Below are 18,802 nucleotides of genomic sequence, written 5' to 3'. Positions count from 1 at the left end.
CAGCCTGGGACATGTTTTTCTAACATACATATTTGTACTTCTTTCAACTCTGTCTCCATGGTTATGCCTCTTCTCACATGTCAGGAAAAAGTCAGCGGTCACTGCTGCTGTAATTATTGCTAGCCTAAAAATTCTCAAAGGCCATGAGGAATGGCATCCAGACACATTCACTTTGGGACAAATAAATATTACTTCTCACAGAAATGGAATGTTGTCTGCTGGCGTGACCTTTCTGTGGCGAGAATAAAGCTCCTTCCACCCCTTTAGGAAAGATCATAATTATTGAGTCATGCTGTGTATTCCAAAAGCGATTTTCTGAAAAGATGCATGCCATTGAGATTTTTTTTTTTTTTACACACAGCCAATAACCTGATCTGCAAAGTAAGAGTTTTGGGTTGTTAAGACAGACAAACATTGTATAATTTCCTAAACTTTTTCATCATGTTAACCTGGCCAATCATATAGGACAGTTGAAAACAAGCAGACAATTGAGCAATTGATCCGTTTAAGACTCTCAATATTGTTACAGTTTTGGTTATTGCTCATTTTTCTTCTTGATTTACAGTTTATTATACAGAAAATTTGCTTACCTCATTTCTGTTTCTTTTTTGTGTGTGTGGGATTAGATTACAAAAGGAATTAAGATTCTACAGAATGAGATAATACAACAAGATGAGCGGTTGGCCAAAGCTATGGTCAGTGATGGTTCCCTTCATGTTACACTGTTAGTGATGCAATTATTAAATGAAGATGAAGTAAATATGTAAGTAATGAAACATTCTTGAAATTTATTTTTCAGTTATTGTCTTAATATGAATATGTGTTGCAGTACCTAAAGAGACATTAAACCTCTAAAAAAGTAGTCTTCATTATAATTTGTTTCAGTTTGTAGTTGATGTAGAGAATTAATTATATGAAGAGTCTTCATAATCTAGAGTTTTTCACTATTATTTATTATCATGTTATAATTTTTGGTTTTTTAGTTGAGTTGTTCATGTTGTCTAAGTAAATACTTTGGAGTCTGACCTTTGTAGTGTTTCTGGCATATCCCAACCACCTCTTTAGGCAAACCATTCATTTTCTAAGTAATTGGAGGAAATAATAGTATCAATACATGCAGGCATTTGTAGGATAGGGCCTGGTACATAATAGGCACTTTGATGTTAGTAATTCTTTTTTTTTTTTTTTTTTTTTTAAAGATTTATTTTATTTTCATTACAAAGTCAGATATACTGAGAGGAGGAGAGATAGAGAGGAAGTGGAGCTGCCGGGATTAGAACCAGCGGCCATATGGGATCAAGGCGAGGACCTTAGCCACTAGGCCACGCCGCCGAGCCCCGATGTTAGTAATTCTTACAGCTGCCTTTTATTAGGCTATTGGACAGTTTTAATTCCACTGTTTTTTTTCTTTATGGTTAAGACAGCAGAAGAGATGCTTTATTGTATATATATATATATATTTTTTTTTTTTTTTAAAGATTTATTCATTTTATTACAGCCAGATATATACAGAGGAGAGACAGAGAGGAAGATCTTCCATCCGATGTTTCACTCCCCAAGTGAGCCGCAACGGGCCGATGCGCGCCGGTCCGAAGCCGGGAACCTGGAACCTCTTCCGGGTCTCCCACGCGGGTGCAGTGTCCCAATGCATTGGGCCGTCCTCAACTGCTTTCCCAGGCCACAAGCAGGGAGCTGGATGGGAAGTGGAGCTGCCGGGATTAGAACCGGCGCCCATATGGGATCCCGGGGCTTTCAAGGCGAGGACTTTAGCCGCTAGGCCACGCCACCGGGCCCTATTGTATATTTTTTTATACTTGGACACAGCTGAGATGAGAAATAGTCCAGAATGTAGTAGTCCCAGGGCAAAGGGCCATCAGAGGTTGTATCTGTATCAGCAAAGTGGATCTCTTAGGTGGTTTTGGTCAGCCATTGGCCATGATCGTTACAGATTTTTGAGACAAGTTGTAGACAGTTCCAGGCATTCTAATGGCTAGCTCCAGCATCCCAGGGTCTGGCACTTGTGACTTCTGCTCCTTTGGCTGTTACGGGTGCACAGGCCTGCAGTTAACTTGGACTTGTGTCTCATTGTTCTTTTGCACTTCAGCCTGAGCATTTGCTTCTTCCACTGCTTGGCTCTCCTGGCTCAGAGGTTTCCATACAGGTAGCACTAAAGCTGAGAGTCACTTCCACCTTAGTTCTTAGAATTCTTGTGCACCGCTCACCACCCACTCTGGGGCTATGTTGTAATATTTCAGTATAAGTCATTGATGAGCACTTTCCATTCATAAGTGGAGGAAACTTGTCCCTTTTCTGGTTTTTCTGGACACCTCCAGATGGTTCTCCATTTTTCTGTTGACTTATTGTTAAGCCTAAACTCTTCAGAAAACTGGAGCAAGAATGCATTGCAGATTATTGTGTTCTACACCTTGACGTATATGGCTCCTGAAAGAGTGCAGAACAGGCTTGAATTTGGGCAGGGTGGTGAGGAAAATAACCCAAATATTTAGCCATATGATTGTAATGTCTTCTGAACAGTGGTAGAACCCTATGTCTTTAGAGATTAGTGTTTCTATTTTATTCAAACTAACCTTCCCAACAGCAGCCTTGACCAACCTATGTGGGCAGAGAGTGGGGGACAGTGTATTTGACTCACTTTGCTGATCAGTTTGCCAATCTGAAGAAAAAAGTAAGCACTATGAAAGGAGATGCTAGAGAATATGTGATACAAGATGAAAGAGAGGAAGGAGTCGTGCCCTGTGTGTATTGGAGTGGTTAAACTCTCCAGTAAACCAGAACCAGGAGGATGGATATTTACATTGATACCTGACTATGTAGACATAGATGTTTATACATGAAGATAGTTAAGGAATTGGCTGATGTGATTATGGGGGTTGGTGAGTCTGAAATAAACAGTGTAGTCTGGCACACCACAGACCTAGGAAGGCTGTAGGGACAAGTCCTTTTTTCTCAGGGCAGTTAGTCTTTTCCATTAAGACTTTCAACTGATTGAATGAGGCCCACCCCCATTCTGGAAGGGCAGAGCTGTTAACTTTTAGATTATGGTGAGATTAAACATGTGTCCACATTTTGGGCAGCTAAAAAATAAGAGTGAAATTGTTTTCTGAAAAGGCATTGTTTATGTGAAAGATTTTTTAAAGATTCTAAGTTTTGGGGCCAATATTATGGTATTGTGAGTTAAGCTGCCATCTGCAATGCTGGCAACTTATACAGGTGCCCGTTTAAGCCCTGGCTGCTGCTCCAGTTTTGACTCAGCTCCCTATTAATGTGCCTGGAAAACAGTGGTAGATGACGCAAGTACTTGACCCATATGGGAGACTCAGGTGGAGTTTAGGCTCTTGGCTTTATTCTGGCCCAGCCCTGGCCATTGCAGGCATTTGAAGAGAGAACTGATGGATACAAGATCTCTCTCTTTCTTTGTGTAACTGCATTTTGAATAAAATAAGATACGTATTTAATAAAAGGATTCAAACTTTTTATTTCTAACTTCCATCCTTAGAAACTAATCTTAATGTGCTAGATACCTAGATTATCAGTTTCTCATTCTATATTATTATTACTTTTCTAGGTTTAGTATCATATTTTAGATGTTCAGTGATAAATTGACCAAATAATTGGAATGGAATATATAAAACTTCTTGAAATTATGAATTATCTAAGGAAGCTATCATCTAGGTCCTTTGTGCTCTTACAGTGTAAAAGAAAGAAATACAAATACAGCAGACCAGACCTAGACGAAGGTTTGAAAAAATAACTTATCCTGCTTTAATTTGAAAACAACCTCTGGAGAAACAATCAACAAAGTAAAAAGGCAACCCACAGAATGGGAGAAGATCTTCGCACACGACATAGGTGATAGAGGGCTAATATCCAGAATATACAAAGAGCTACAAAACAACCAAAATGTCAAAACAAACAAGCCACTCAAGAAATGGGCACGGGAAATGGGCAGACACTTCACAAAGGAACAAACCCAAATGGCAAATAAACATATGAAAAAATGCTCAAGTTCCCTGGCAATAAGGGAAATCCAAATTAAAACATCAATGAGGTACCACCTAACGCCAGTAAGACTGGCCCACATGAATAAAAGCACCAACGACACTTGTTGGCGAGGTTGCGGGGAAAAGGGAACCCTACTCCACTGCTGGTGGGGCTGCAGGCTGGTACAGCCTCTATGGAAATCAGTATGGAGAATATTCAAACAACTCAAATTCAACATACCGTATGATCCAGCAATAGCACTCCTAGGAATATATCCAGAACACTTGTTCTATGAGAAACCAACATGTACTCCTATGTTCATAGCAGCACAATCAGTAATTGCAAAAACATGGAAACAACCAAAATGCCCATCAAAAGAGGATTGGATAAGAAAGCTATGGTTCATCTACTCCATGGAATACTACTAAGCTATTAAAAAAAACAAAATGCAGTTCTTTGTGGCCAAATGGGCCAAACTGGAAACCATAATGCTAAGGGAAATGAGTCAATCCCAAAAGGTTAAATACCACATGTTTGCCTTAATTTAAGATGATATGATGTTATGTATAACATGTTATGTTATGAATGTTATATGTTGTGTATAAACTAAAATTGAAGTATAGGTGAGGTGGTCACAGAAGGTGGCTGGGAACCCGCATTTACTTTTAACATATTGGTTACTCATTACTATGTCAATTAATTCCATAATGATGTAAATTTTTGCTGATGGTATGTTGGAGCTTTCAATTGACTGGGATGATACTCTGCTGGCTCTGTCATCAGACCAGAGAGGGTATACCTAAGAAACCGTTGAACTTGACGGGACAATAAGATGCTGGACTCTATGTTTGGTATACGCTTGCAATGGGGAAATCTCAACTGAACTTGAGCTGTGGTTATACAATAAGGTGGAGGAATCCACCATGGTGGGAGGGTTTGGGGAGGGGTGGGGAGAACCCAAGTATCTATGTAACTGTGTCACATAATACAATGTAATTACTGAAGTTAAATAATAAATAATTAAAAAAAAAAAAAACTCACTTGAGAAGCAACAGGGACATAGCAATAAAATAATTGTTGATCTCTAAAAAAAAAAAAAAAAAAAAAAAGAAAACAACCTCTGAGTCTGAATTTGAGTTTCAAAATTCTATATGCACATACTTTTTACTTCTATGATCCAAAAAAATATTTTCTGGAAACATACTCTATTGAAAATAATTTTAATGTTAATGCTACCTCCAGTAGATTCTATGATTTCTTCTTTATCATTAGATTGTATTTGTTGAATTCTACCAGAGAGCTGAAAGCTGAGTTGACTTTAGCTCATCTAGATTTTTTCAAAAGACACATAAAGAACTTACTGTATTTCAAAAATATTACCTTTTCTCATGCCCTAATTCGGTGTAGTTTCATTTAAAATGAATGTCTTGATCTTTTCTAATTTATGATGGATGAGCTTAAGGCCATTTTTCTGTCACGTTCTTTAATCCATATGACACAGTGAAAGACAATATTGAATTAGAATTATGCACTTGATATTGTTTTGGATATACATAAATATTTTGTTAAAATTGGATTTGCAATGTGGATTTATAGGTGCAATGAAAAATGTTGACATTTTCAAAGCCGTTCTAAAAGATTGCATACATTGTGTTATACAGAGAGTGAGATTGAATATGGAAATCTTGGATGAAAATCAGCTAGACTTGACGTAAAGACTAAATCAAAAGTGTGAAAGAACAAAGATGTTGAAAACTAACTAAATATTTTTCCATGCACCTGATGGGTGGGTGAACAAATCACTGATCAAAATACTTTAAATTAATGATACTTCAGAGTGCTTTAAAGCCTGAGCTGTTGAGAATGTGTACATTTCCTTTTTAAGTAACTGCTGCCCCCTAGTGAGGCTTTCATTTTTTCATAGTAAAATATCTACCCAGATTCCCATCAAGATGGAAATAATTAATCCTGATTTTCAGCATTTAAAATCTGATCGTGTCTAATTCATCAGTATAGTAAATGTCTATTTTAAAAGAAAAATAAAGCACTTGAAGTAGATTAGTTTTACTCTGCTTCACATGGGCTCTGTATCACATGGGTTCTGTAACTGTTACAAACAAATAGCTATAGTTAGAGAATATAATGAAACTTATGCTTTATTCGAATCCTCATACAGTAAGTTACTTTTATATTATGGAGGTTATTTTGTACAAGATAAAGGATGTTAAAATTTGGTACTGTGCCTTGCAAATATTAACTGCTTTGGTTTTTTAAATAAAAAAATCTAGAACTTTCCACAAAATTTAAAATAAGCTCTAGTAGATATTGTATATCTTGAGGTGTAGTATTAAATATTTTTTGTTACCTATGCAGTACTTTCTCAGTTACAAATTTTTTGTGGACTATAAAGTTGTATTTACTTTCATGTTTTTAATAGTGATTATAGTCAGATAAATATTTAATTTATGACCTTCATAATTTTTATTTAAAAATTAATAGTTTTAAATGTATAGGTTGGATTTAGAAGGCATTTAGAACTTTAATTATTGCAAATATAAAAATTAATTTTTCTTCCTAAAATTAACTACTTTGTTCCTTGCTTTGTTTTGAATATTTCTATTACTGAATAAATTATTAGTGAATAAAATAAATTTCCTGAAAAATATGTTATCTCTCATCAGTGGTATTGATGCGTTGTTGGAATTAAAACCATTCATAGAAGAAATCCTCCAAGGAAAACATCTGACTTTGGCTTTTCAAGGCATTGGTACTTTCGGTAACCAGGTTGGATTTGTGAAGCTGGTAGAAGGAGATGACATAAACCGACTTTTGAAGATAGCAGGTAAAACGGTCAACAGCATACTTCAATAAAATCTCATCTATTGAAGAGTAACTTTTTTTTTTTTTCCAGGTTGGTAATAGACCTTTTAAATTTTGGGGAGCGAGTGTAACCTCATTTTGTAAGGGAGCTGCTTAGGTATTGCTTTATGAATAAATAGCTAAGTAAAGGACATAAAAAGTGACCTGGATTCTGGGACTCCCTGCAGTTGACAAGCTAGATTCTAGAATTTGCTAAGATTTTATCCTAAAAGTAAGTCTGAAGTCTCATAATACTTATCATAAAATTTGACATTTGATTGGCACTTATTAAAGTACTAGGTGACTGAAGAGGACTTTCCCATGGCCTACTTGGAGGCCGGGGGACTTGGGGAAAGTCCCATCCACCCCCATTGCAGAGAACCAGTGGATGAATCAGCATCATTTCCATTTGTGTTCTTTCTGTGCCCTTTTGGTCTTATTTGCTGAGCAGAAGATCCATTTTCAGTGATAGAAAGCCTTACATTTATTAGAGAACATGTTACTTTACTGTAGAAAGGTCAGGGAATTAGAAGCAGGAAGAAAAAAATGAATCCTGAATGAATGAATTTTGAGTTTGTTCCGGAGGTAATAGGTTAGCTATTAGTCTATATTTTCATTTCTTTCTATGTCATGTAACTTCATCTTGTGTCCTCTCACTTTAGCTTCAGGAATTTTTGGTTCACAACATGTTCTCATTATTGGTTCACACTTGGTTCACTTTTATCTGTCTGCCCTCTTTTTTATCTCTTGATTTTATTCTCTTTTTCTTTCCTCCTTTTTTGCTCCTTTCCCTCACTCATTACTCTCCTCTGTTTTTATTTATTTTATTTTTTAATTTTTTTATTGAAAAGTCAGATGTACAGAGAGGAGGAGAGACAGAGAGGAAGATCCTCCATCCACTGATTCACTTCCCAAGTGACCACAATGGCCATAGCTGTGCTGACATGAAGCCAGGAGCGCAGAGCTTCTTCAGTGTTTCTCATGTGGTTACAGGGTCTCAAGGCTCTGGGCCGTCCTCGACTGCTTTCTTAGGCCACAAGCAGGGAGCTGGATGGGAAGCAGGGACGCCGGGGTTAAAACCGGCACCCATATGGGATCCTGACACGTGCAAGGCAAGGACTTTAGCCACTAGGCTACTGCACCAGGCTCTCACTTCTGTCTTAAAAAAATAATAATGTAATATTCTGGAGTTCACCCTCCCCCCCCAAAAAACAAAACAAAGCAAAACTAAGATTCTGGCAGTAATCCAGATGTGTTGTTATCCCTTCGTCTTCTTCCTTTTAACTATTGTTCTGAATCTGGTTGTTTTCGTTTCCTTATATTCTTCCAAAGTATGTGTATTTTTTTTTATCTTGGTTAGTTTTAACTTAACAAGAAAGTAATCTTGTTGTCTTTGATTTTTTTTTTTTGAGATATGGTTTGTCTGTTCAAAAGTGCACCTCTAGTTGGGGAATGGTAGAGTGAATATTAGGGTTCGTTGTTGGTATGCTTGTCTTTTGTGGTCTTAGGATATTTGTGACAAAGCTTTTGTGCATGCCAGTGTTTGTATATGACATTGTCATGATTTGTATGAATTATTGAGGCAGAATGAAATTACAAGATATCTGTTGTTCTGAGCATTACGTGGTTTCAGTCAGCAAACTTCATCATCCAAATGATCAGAAATAGAGCTGTTCAGTTATATTCGTAGTACATGATTTGTAAAATGCTTGAAATATGTTTTACATAAGACCATTTTGGTTACATTGCAGGTATAATCATTATTAATCATTTTGGCTAAGCAATCATATTTATCTTAGCTAAGGTTTTACAATTCTTTTCATTAAATTTATTTCTTCTATATAATGTTGAACTTATACAATTATACTGTACAACTATATTAACTTACAATTATACTGTAGTTGGAAGAATTCATTCCTCCAACTTGTGATTTCCAGCACCAACTAGGTGCTTGTGCTAGAAAACTGAAAAAAAAAGTTTCCTAATAAGGAATCTTATCCAGAAACAAATAGACAAGGAATTATAACAGAACACAATAATTTCTGCAATCACAAGTAGATACAAAGTACAATAGGTACATAGGAGAAGAGGTATGGATTGAGGAAGTTGTTCAAGAAGTAGAATTTGAGATTTGGTTTGGAAAATAAAAGCTTTCTGTTTGGAAATTGAAAGGGGGTATTTTGAGCAGAGGAAACAGCATGTGTCAAGAAACCAAGGCATGATTAGGGACCTAAAAGTTATTTAGTTTTATTTGATTATAAATTGCACATGTAGTGAGATTATATAAAATGAGATTCTTGTGCTAAAAGGAACCATGACAGTGAAAGAAGGGCTTGAAGCAAGTGGTGAATTTGGAATAGTGACCGAGAGAAATGGACGGGAAAGTCTAAGTAATATCTGATGAATTTGTAGAGCAATGCTGAAAATGCGTATTTGATAAGATTTCAACGATTAGTGATGGTAATTTTCTCTACTGTTTTATAAAAATTTTATTTTAGATGATAACATAGTTGATTAGGGTGGGAAGGGTAGAGGCTTAGGGGAAAGTGGTGAGACAATTGTTTCCAAATTTTTTCTTCTTCCTGTGTCTGGGGGAACAATGGAGGGGGGCAGAGATCAGGGGAGAAGCCAAACCCAGCCTCCCAACTGCCTCAGTGGCTGGGGATGTGGAACGGCCACCCAATGTCATCCCAGGGTCCCTGATGTGGAGCATGCTCTGAGGACTCTGCTAAAGTGGTTTTGATAGCTCTGAAATGCTATTGATCTTACCTATCCATGGATGAGGAAATCCTTCCAAGGTCCATTGGCTGACATAGTCCACCATAGAATTTCCATTCGCCCATATATTTGCTGTCAATTCTTGGATGGGATAGTTGTCCAATTTGTTCTGTCCTCCTTCCTCTGCTGTGGTACCAGATGTCCTCTGCAGGCTCCAGTGGACAGCCATATCCTTCATGTGCAACTGGGTATGCTGTCCACTGCTCTAAGCCTCTGAGGAGGCCCAGGTCTGACACAGGCTCATGCACTCTACAGTCAGACCACAGATTCTGTGATTCTCCCCCATGGTTGGACTTCTAAATCCAGCAGTTCAGTTGGGGAGATCCCAAAAGAAACCTTGTTTGAAGTGATCCCAGACCTGACTCTTGTGTGTGTTTGCCAGTGTGGGGTCTGGCGCTGTCTGTCACCCACATCAACCTAAGCACACACTGGTTGTTGCAATTGCTAGATCAGTTCTGTCTCCAACCCTGTCTCTTACATAAACCAATGGCTGCTGTGATCCAGCCCAGCCCTGCCCACCGCATACTCAGCCCTCAAGTACACCATTGGGAACTGCAGCCTACTTGGTGCGAACCCCAATAATCCCTACTAGGCCCGCCCCCAACCCCGGTTCCTGTGCTTACCAGTATGTGCAGCAGACTGGTCTAGTCAGTTCTATATCCCATTCAGCTCTTGTATATGTCAATGGATGTTGAAGCCTAGCTCAACTAAACTGACCCCACTATGCAGCCTACACTCATGCTGGTGGCTGCCACTACCTATCTAGCCAGGCCCACCTCCAGCCCTGGTTCTCATGTTCACCAGTGGGAGTTGCAGCCCATCAGAGAGGTGTGCAAAGTTTCTCTATTGGGTCCACATCCTGGCCTAGCCGTTGCACTCTCCAGGTGGTTCTGTGTTTGGTTTTACAGTATTTGCTCCGAGTCCCAGCTCTTGCCAGCTAGTGGTGTGGCAAATCCCCACCCACCTGCACTTACTGTGGCTTATGCATGTACCATTGGGTACAGTTGTTTGTTTAGTCCACTGGGCTCTCTCTCAACACAGTTCACATGCAGGCCAACAGGTGTTATAGCCCTGCCTGGCCTGGTCTGTCCAGGATCCCAGCTCTCACAAGCAGTGAGCAGTGGCCTAGTGGGGGAACCTCGCACAAACTCCTTTCCAGGATTGCATGCCCCACCTCCTCAGGTCTCACTTGTGCCAGTGGGTGCTGTGGCCCAATCTGGCCCACTTCACCTTGGCATTTACTGGTGGATGCTGCAGCCTGGCCCGGCCTGGTCTGCCCCAGTTACAGCTTATGCTGTTGGGTGCTGCAGCCTAGCTCAGCCAAGCCAGCCTGCAGTCCCAGTCCTAATGTGAACTGGTTGGTGTGTACAGCCTGTCCTGTACTCTGTCCTGGTTCTTGGATCTGCCAGTTGGTGTTATGAACTGGCCCAACCTGGTCTGCCCCAGACCTGACCCACAAGTATGCTGGTGGGTACTGTAATCTGACCTGGTCTGGATGCTCCTTGCCTTGATTCTTGTGCTCACATGCAGGGACTGTGTCTTGACAAAGGAGTTCCCAAACACTTGTACCAGTTTTCTGTTGCTTTTTCCCAGGATGTTAACATGGAACACTAGAAGTGGAGCGGCCAGGCACCGATATGGGATGCCAGTTTTGCCACATTGCCAGCCCCAATTATTGAATACTGCTGCAAGAAATAGCATGGGAGTGGACAGGAGAGACTGAATTAATCTGTGCTTGAGCCCTTATATGGTAGATATGGTGAAAGGTCAAGGGAACAAGTATACTGGCAGAAGAGTGTTAAGTATTTGGTGTGATGCATTTTGGGTGTACATTAGAGAATGTAATAAAGTCTGAATAGAAATTGGAGCCAGCATTGTGGCATAGTGAGTTAAACTGCTATCTCACAGCACCAGCATCCATATGGGTAGTGATTTGAGTCCCAGCTTTTCTGCTTTTTGTTCACTCCTTGTGGAGGATGGCCCAGGTGCTCAAGTCCTTCCACCCACTTGGGAGACCCAGAAGAAGTTCTGGACTCCTGGCTTCAGCCTGGTCCAGACATTTAAAGCACTTTTGGAGTGAACTAGTGGGTAGAAGACTCTCTCCTGCCTATGTATATATATGTCTCTCCCTTTCTCTTCTGTAACTCTGCCTTTAAATAAAAAAAGTTCATCTGTGGCTTAAAAGGTACAGTAGCAGGAGGACCAGCACGATGGTTCGGTGGCTGGATCCTTGCACATGCCAGGTTCTTGTGTGGGCATTGGTTTGTGTTGCAACCACTCCACTTTCTGCTTGGCTCCCTGATTGTGGCCTAGGAAGAAGTAGAGGATTGCCCAAAGCCTTGGCACCCTGCAACCACATGAGAAATCCCGGGGAGACTCCTGATTCCTGGCTGCAGATTGACTTGGCTCTGGCTGTTTTGGCCAGTTGGTGAGTAAACTGGTGGGTGGAGGATTTTTCTTTTTCTCCTTCTCTCTGTAAATTTGCCTTTCCAATAAAAATACACAAATCTTTAAAAAAAAAAGGTACATGAGCAGAGATCTGGATCAGAACCAGTGTTCTGCATTGGGATGAGTGCATCCGAAGTGGTGTGTCAACACATGGCACTATGACAGCTGCCCTGGTATGTTGGATTGTAAGAGTTTAGGAGATTTCTGGCCCAGGGAATATGAGGAACACTCAATCACTTTGGAAAAAAAAATGGTACTTAGAGATTTTAAAACCAAGACAGAGTTATTAAAACTAATAGATTTCAGTAAGATTAATTGCTACATAACAGAGTCCATAACAACAAATTGTAAATAGGTTAAAATTTAATTTATAACAACAACAACAGCAACAACAATAAATCAGTTAGAATTTGTGAGAATGAATCCACCAAAGAACTTGCAAGACTTTTGTGGAGAAGATACTTTGGCTTTTGTATATGTATTATATATATTTTTCATAATGCTTTTATACATTTTTCTCTTTCCTTTTCTGTGTTTTGAAGCAGCATCTTTTCTTCCTCCTGAGAAATATATTCCTGGATTTGGCCAGACTATCAGAAAATTGGATATATATTCAGATAAAATCCTGGAAGTTTCTGTAGAATGACATTTCAGGGGCCCGGCGGCGTGGCCTAGTGGCTAAAGTCTTGAACGCCTTGAACGCCCCGGGATCCCATATGGGCTCCGGTTCTAATCCCGGCAGCTCCACTTCCCATCCAGCTCCCTCCTTGTGGCCTGGGAAAGCAGTTGAGGACGGCCCAATGCATTGGGACACTGCACCCACGTGGGAGACCTGGAAGAGGTTCCTGGTTCCCGGGTTTGGATCGGCGCGCATCGGCCCGTTGCGGCTCACTTGGGGAGTGAAACATCGGATGGAAGATCTTCCTCTCTGTCTCTCCTCCTCTCTGTATATCCGGCTTTCCAATAATAATAAAATCTTTAAAAAAAAAAAAAAAAGAATGACATTTCAGAATTGCTATCGCTGTAATTCTTTTGGTTTATATTGATTTTATAAAAGGTTAATGGACATTTTGTGTGTATAAATGTTTAAAAAGTGATTTTTGTTGGGGTAGCCATTATAGTGCAACAGGTTAAATTGCACCTGGGATGCTCGTAACCTGTATTGGAGTATCTGCTGGAATCTAGGCTGCCCTGCTTCCTGTGCAGCTCCCTGCTAATGCACCTGGGAGGCAGTAGGTGATGGCACAAATAGTAGAGTCTTTTCCTCTGATTTGGAGACATGAATGGAATCCTAGATGCCTGGCTTGACCTGAACCAGCAGGTGGGAGGGCTCTGCATCTCCCTCTACCACTCTGCCTTTGAACTAACTAATCTTTAGAGAAATAAAGACATATTATTGAAGATTACATAAAAGCTTATAGGGAATTTCTTTTTAAAATACCAATGTCAGAACTGATTTTCTTGGACAAATAGTTTTTTTTTTTTTTAGCCTCATGGATGTTATTCAACATTAACTGTTTTTGAGCTAGAACTGCTTGTTTGAAATCTTAGAACCTAGTTTATGGCTTGCTTCTGTTTAGAAGACAACGTCATTCTGTGAATTTGCTCACGCTCAGCTTCCCCTTATCTTTCCAGTCTCAGTTCTCCTTTGCCTCATTTTGCTTCTTAAGGTGTATTCTGCTGTAATGTATACTTTTTGAGATTATCCTATGGCCTAATTTGAGCTGTGGATTGGAGTACAGTGTGGACAAATAAGCAATCTTGCAAGCCAAGTTTAGCCACTAAGACTTTAGCCATGAGGCTACTGCACTAGGCCTGGTAACTGAAATTTTGATTGCAAATAATTCAGAAACTGATACCTACAGTTTGTTTAATCTCTCTTCCAAATTATTATAAGAGAATGCTAGACTTGAATCTTTTCTTTTGGAATAGAAATATCTATAAACTCAAGAAACATTTCTAATTAGTCATTTATTCATTGTTACTTTAAGTAATTCAGTGGGTGCTGCAACACTGAGAATTCCATCCATTCTTTGCAAGCATCCTCCATAGCATATTCTAATAAGGATGAAAAACACATTGTTTTCTGAGGAATGTGAAATCTCACTGGCTTTAACTTGAATATAAATCCAAGGTGTGTCATTTTAGCAAAGGTCACTATTCCTGTAATTTCTTTCTTGATTTTATAAATATCAGTTACTGTTGCTTAAAGATATTTGTAGTTGTCAAACAACAACGACAGAGGTCAGCGTGATATCTAATTCTCCACCTTCAAGTGCTGGCATCCCGTATGGTCTCCAGTTCATGTTCCAGCTGCTCCCTGCTGTGGCCTGGGAAAGCAGTGGAGAATGACCCAAAGTGTTAGGGCCTTGTGCCCCTTGGGAGACCCAAAAGAGGTTTCTCTCTCCTGGCTTCAGGTTGGTTCAACTTTAACTGTTCAAGGCATTTGAGGAATGAACCAGCAGATGGAAGATTTTTCTCTCTGGCTCTTCTTCTCTCTGTATATTTACCTTTCCAATAAAAATAAATATATCTTTAAAAATTATGACAAAATATTACAAACAATGGCAAATGGGCGGGATGAGCAATTTGTTCCCTTTGGAAATCCCTGTTTGTTGTGCTTTCTTTGAGTGTTTTTATTTTTTGTAAGAGTTGTTTATTTTAATGATAGAGTTACAGGAAGAGGAGAGACAGGGAGAGAAAGAGAGAGACCGAGCCCTTCCATCCACTGGCTCACTTTCCAAATGGCCTTAGTGGCTGGGGCTGGGTTGGTCTAAAACCAGGATCCGGGGGCCAACAGGAGACAGGGACTTCATCTGGGTCTTCCAGGTGGATGCAGGGGCCTAAGTACTTTTGCCATCTTCTCCTGTGACACGTGGGCCTTCTTCTGCTGTTCCTGGAACAGTATCAAGGAGCTGGATCAGTAGTGGGGCAGCTAGGACTCAAACCAGTGCCTACATGGGATGTTGGTGTTGAAGGAGGCGGCTTAGGTGGCTACACCACGACTCTGGCCTCTTTGAGTCTTTTGTGTGTATGTTGCATTGTTTATTTTGATGGTGGTTTTTATCAGAAATCTAAATAGTGAATATATATGCAAGTTATTTATTCACCCACAGAAACAACATGCATTAATTAATTTTTGGATATATACTATATTAGAAATTGAAGTTTATTCTAAGCCTCTGTTTACATAGTGTCCAAAATGTTTAATTAGTAAATTTTTGTCAGTATTTTGCTTTTTAGGTTTATTTTTAAAATTTAGATTTTAAAATTAATTTAAGGAGAACAATTTCATGTATTTCCTAGATAGAGTTCTAAGAAGCTGACCATAATTTGCTCCCTCTCTTCCTTCAATCCCTCTTGGTTCCTTTCTGTTTTTTTTTTTTTTTTTTTTTTTTGCAGTAGAATACTTTCAACTTACTTTCTAACCACAGATGTAATGTACCATGAACCATAATTTTCAGTAAGTAAAAATTAGAAAAAACATTGTTTCACAAGTGCTATAAACATTAATCAAATGATGAGAGAAAAAGAGAGAGAGAGACAGACAGACATTGATTTTCCATTGTAGATTTACTTCTCAATGACCACAACAGCCAGAGCTATGCCAGGCCAAGTTAAAGGTAGATGCCTGAAATTCCATCTGGGGTCTCTGTGCAGGGGCCCCAGTAGTTGGGCCATCATCTGTTGCCTTCCCAGGTGCATTAGCAGGAAGCTGGATTGGAGGTGGAGCAGCTCAGACTGGAATCTGCACTCCCATATAGGATGCTGGCATTACAAGTGGAAGCTAAATGTGATGCACCACAACACCAGACTCAAAGAATATGTTTTAGATACTGTTTGAATTTGTTACTTAAAAGTTTCAGGATAAAGAATAATTTACAATTTCTTAGATCTTCCATCCACTTGTTCACTCCCTAGATGCTCACAACAGCTGAGACTAGACTAGTTCACAGCTGGGAGCTGAGAACACAGTTCATGTTTCCCATGTGGGTTGTAGTGGGGGTCCTTGTATTAGAGTGGTGTACATTAGTGGAGAATGGGATCGGGTGCAACTGTGTGGCTTCAGCTCAGGTACTCTGACGTGAGACGAAGGAGGCCCAAGCAGCATCCTAAGAGCTACAACAAATACTTCACCCAAGTTTTGGTTTTTAATGTGTAAAATTGAAAAAGCTTGCTATACATTTTGAATCAGTAGAGTCTGAATTGATGGGGCACAGGATATGCTATTTTCACATATATTAAGCTGAAGGAATTTGAGAACACAGCAAAGCAGGAAGATTGATCTTTGATTTCTTGCTCTTCTCATCAAAAGCTGACCCTAAAACCCAGGGCGGTTTTCTGAGCCTCCCTGGAAGCAGGTCAGAAGCTGCACTTTGGAGAAGGCGCCCTCCCTTTACCCAAGGAGAGGAAGATCGTATGTGTCAGGATGTGCAGAAGAAGCTGAGTAATCGTACCTTGATACATTTTCACCAATTTATTACCACTAGATCCTACCTTGGTATCAAACCATACTTCTCATCTGTGCATTTGATCACTAAAGCTAACACAAAAATATGCAGGCTTGCCTGTTTCTCTGGGTCTGCATCCATATGAGGGCTTTCATGTTATGTAACATGTTACAGTTCATGGTACATGTATGTTTTTCTTTTGTCCATCTTTTTTTTTTGTAACAGGTTTTTGGGTGAAGTTCATAAGATGGTTGAGAAAAAGATATTTCTCTTCTTCTACACTGTCAGAGCTTGAATTCTAGATCCAGTTGGGGTGCCCAAATATTATTTTAGGTACATGCTGGTGGGAAGAGGTGAGGCCCATTGACACACTGCATGTACACATGGATTTATGACAGGGCCACTCCAGGGAGCAGGTGGCATCAGAGATGTGCATGATCTCACATTTCTACCTTGACCTTGATGATGTTTTTCCAGAATAAAAATGCAACTTTTTCCTTTCTTAGTCTGCTCTTAAATTTCATAGAATTATGAAGATACAGAAAATCATGCATTTATATGGCATTTCTCCACATACTACAATGACGAAGTTACATTGAAAGGCTTTTTGCATAGAAATAGATATGTGATTTTATTCATTTTTTTAGCTCAATGTGATTTTAAAGAAAGTTATTAGATTATGATGGTTAGAAATTTTGCCTGCTAGTATTATAATGGTCCATGTAAATAATTTTTTCAAAACGAGAAAAGTGTCCTTGGTTAATATGGTAAAAGATTTCAAGTACATTTATTTCAGGGAAAATAGAAAATTTTTTAGGATGTTCATTTAAACATTTTACTTTATCTTATTTCGGCACTTCTTTCGCCCCAAAATAGTGAATATACCCTGGACTTTCTGTTCCTTGTGCAGAACTTCTTTTGTGTCTGATTACCTTGGGCTCTTCCAGGCTACTCTGTTGCTAAGTCGTGGATTTCTGGACACCACAGGCTGGTGGATGTCCCTGCAGCCTGATAACACTTTCCTTAATAGTTGGCCTGGACTGTCTTCAGAAACAGCTTGGCCGTGCTTTGCTCAGAGCCTGGGACTCATCCATTGTTGCTGTTTGCTTGTGTCCTTGTTCTTCTCTTTCCTTCTCACTTCACCTCTCTTGTAACTTTTTCCATTGAGTTTTATTAAGTTATTTTCATTTTATTTGAAAGAAAGGCAGAGAAAGAGCCAAAAGGATGGGTAAAGATGTTTCAATTAGTGCCTTACTCCCTAAATTCCCTCAGCAATCAGGCCTGGATCAGGTTCAAACAAGGAGCTAAGAACACAACTGGAGTCTCCCAAATGTGTGGCAGTGACCAAAGTACTTAATCCATTCTCTGCTGCCTGCCAGGGTGCATATTACTAGGAAGCCGGATCATAAGTGATATACCAGTCCTGGTTTGGATGGGCCCAGCTCTGGCCATTATGGTCATGAGAGTGAACCAGCAGATGGAAATTCTCTCTCTCACTCTTCTGCTCTTGTTTTGACTTTCAAGTAAACCAATAAAGTTAAAAAAGAAATCAAGCTGGAGTTGCCAGGGCTTGAGCTGGCACTGTGATAGGGGTGAAGGCGTCCCACGTGATGACATCACTGTTGTGCCACATGCCTCTCCTATTTGATTTTTCATTCAAATGCTTCATAGTGCTTTGTTCCAAATGTTTAAATATCTTGTGAATACTAATTCATTCAGTCTCAACAAACTCATGGGTCTCAGAGCCATTATCTGAGCCCTCATTCAGCAGGTAAGGGAAAGTGAGGCACCAAGAGGCCCCGTGGTAGAGCCAGTACACTGGTCAGGGGAGTCTGATGACAGAATCTGTGCTCTCAGTCGTTGTGCTAAACTATTACTGTAAGTTCGCAGCTGGATTCCTTGAACATTTAAGTCTCTTTTTGCCTTAGCTGAGACCTACTGTTGCCCTTCAGTCACAGCTTCTTGTAGATGAAGACCAGTCATTTCACCAGTCCCTGAAGCTATGAAACCCTAGATGCTGTCCGGGCTTGCTCAGTTCTCTGTGGCTTTGGTTCTGTTCTACCCTTACACAATAAACCTTTCATGGATGGTGCGTTATGTTTTCTGGATCAAAAGTGGAGCAGCCAGGATTCAAACCAGCAACCATATTGTTTTTACCATTTTTAAATCACTTTTTCTTTAAAGATTTATTCATTTTATTACAGCCAGATATACACAGAGGAGGAGAGACAGAGAGGAAGATCTTCCGTCCGATGTTTCACTCC

The 18,802-nt window shown here is 39.7% G+C and overlaps 1 protein-coding gene and 1 long non-coding RNA gene across 5 annotated transcripts in view; one reads left to right on the top strand and one right to left on the bottom strand.

The window, feature by feature from the left end:
- Nucleotides 1-18,802, top strand: part of AKAP7 (A-kinase anchoring protein 7) — a 144,835-nt gene that overhangs the window by 27,431 nt on the left and 98,602 nt on the right. For all 4 annotated transcript variants that reach the window (XM_058675208.1, XM_058675292.1, XM_058675245.1 and 1 more), the window contains exons 4-5: nt 627-763; nt 6,684-6,844. In XM_058675208.1, coding sequence (XP_058531191.1) covers nt 627-763; nt 6,684-6,844 — 298 coding nt within the window. The remainder of the gene's footprint in view (nt 1-626; nt 764-6,683; nt 6,845-18,802) is intronic.
- The window catches only part of LOC131482328 (uncharacterized), a 59,391-nt gene that overhangs the window by 37,189 nt on the left and 3,400 nt on the right, over nt 1-18,802 (bottom strand). The window lies entirely within an intron of this gene.

This window comes from Ochotona princeps, chromosome 1 (assembly GCF_030435755.1).
Source record: "Ochotona princeps isolate mOchPri1 chromosome 1, mOchPri1.hap1, whole genome shotgun sequence".
Classification (NCBI taxonomy): domain Eukaryota; kingdom Metazoa; phylum Chordata; class Mammalia; order Lagomorpha; family Ochotonidae; genus Ochotona; species Ochotona princeps.
This window is presented reverse-complemented; position numbering and strand designations above follow the sequence as displayed.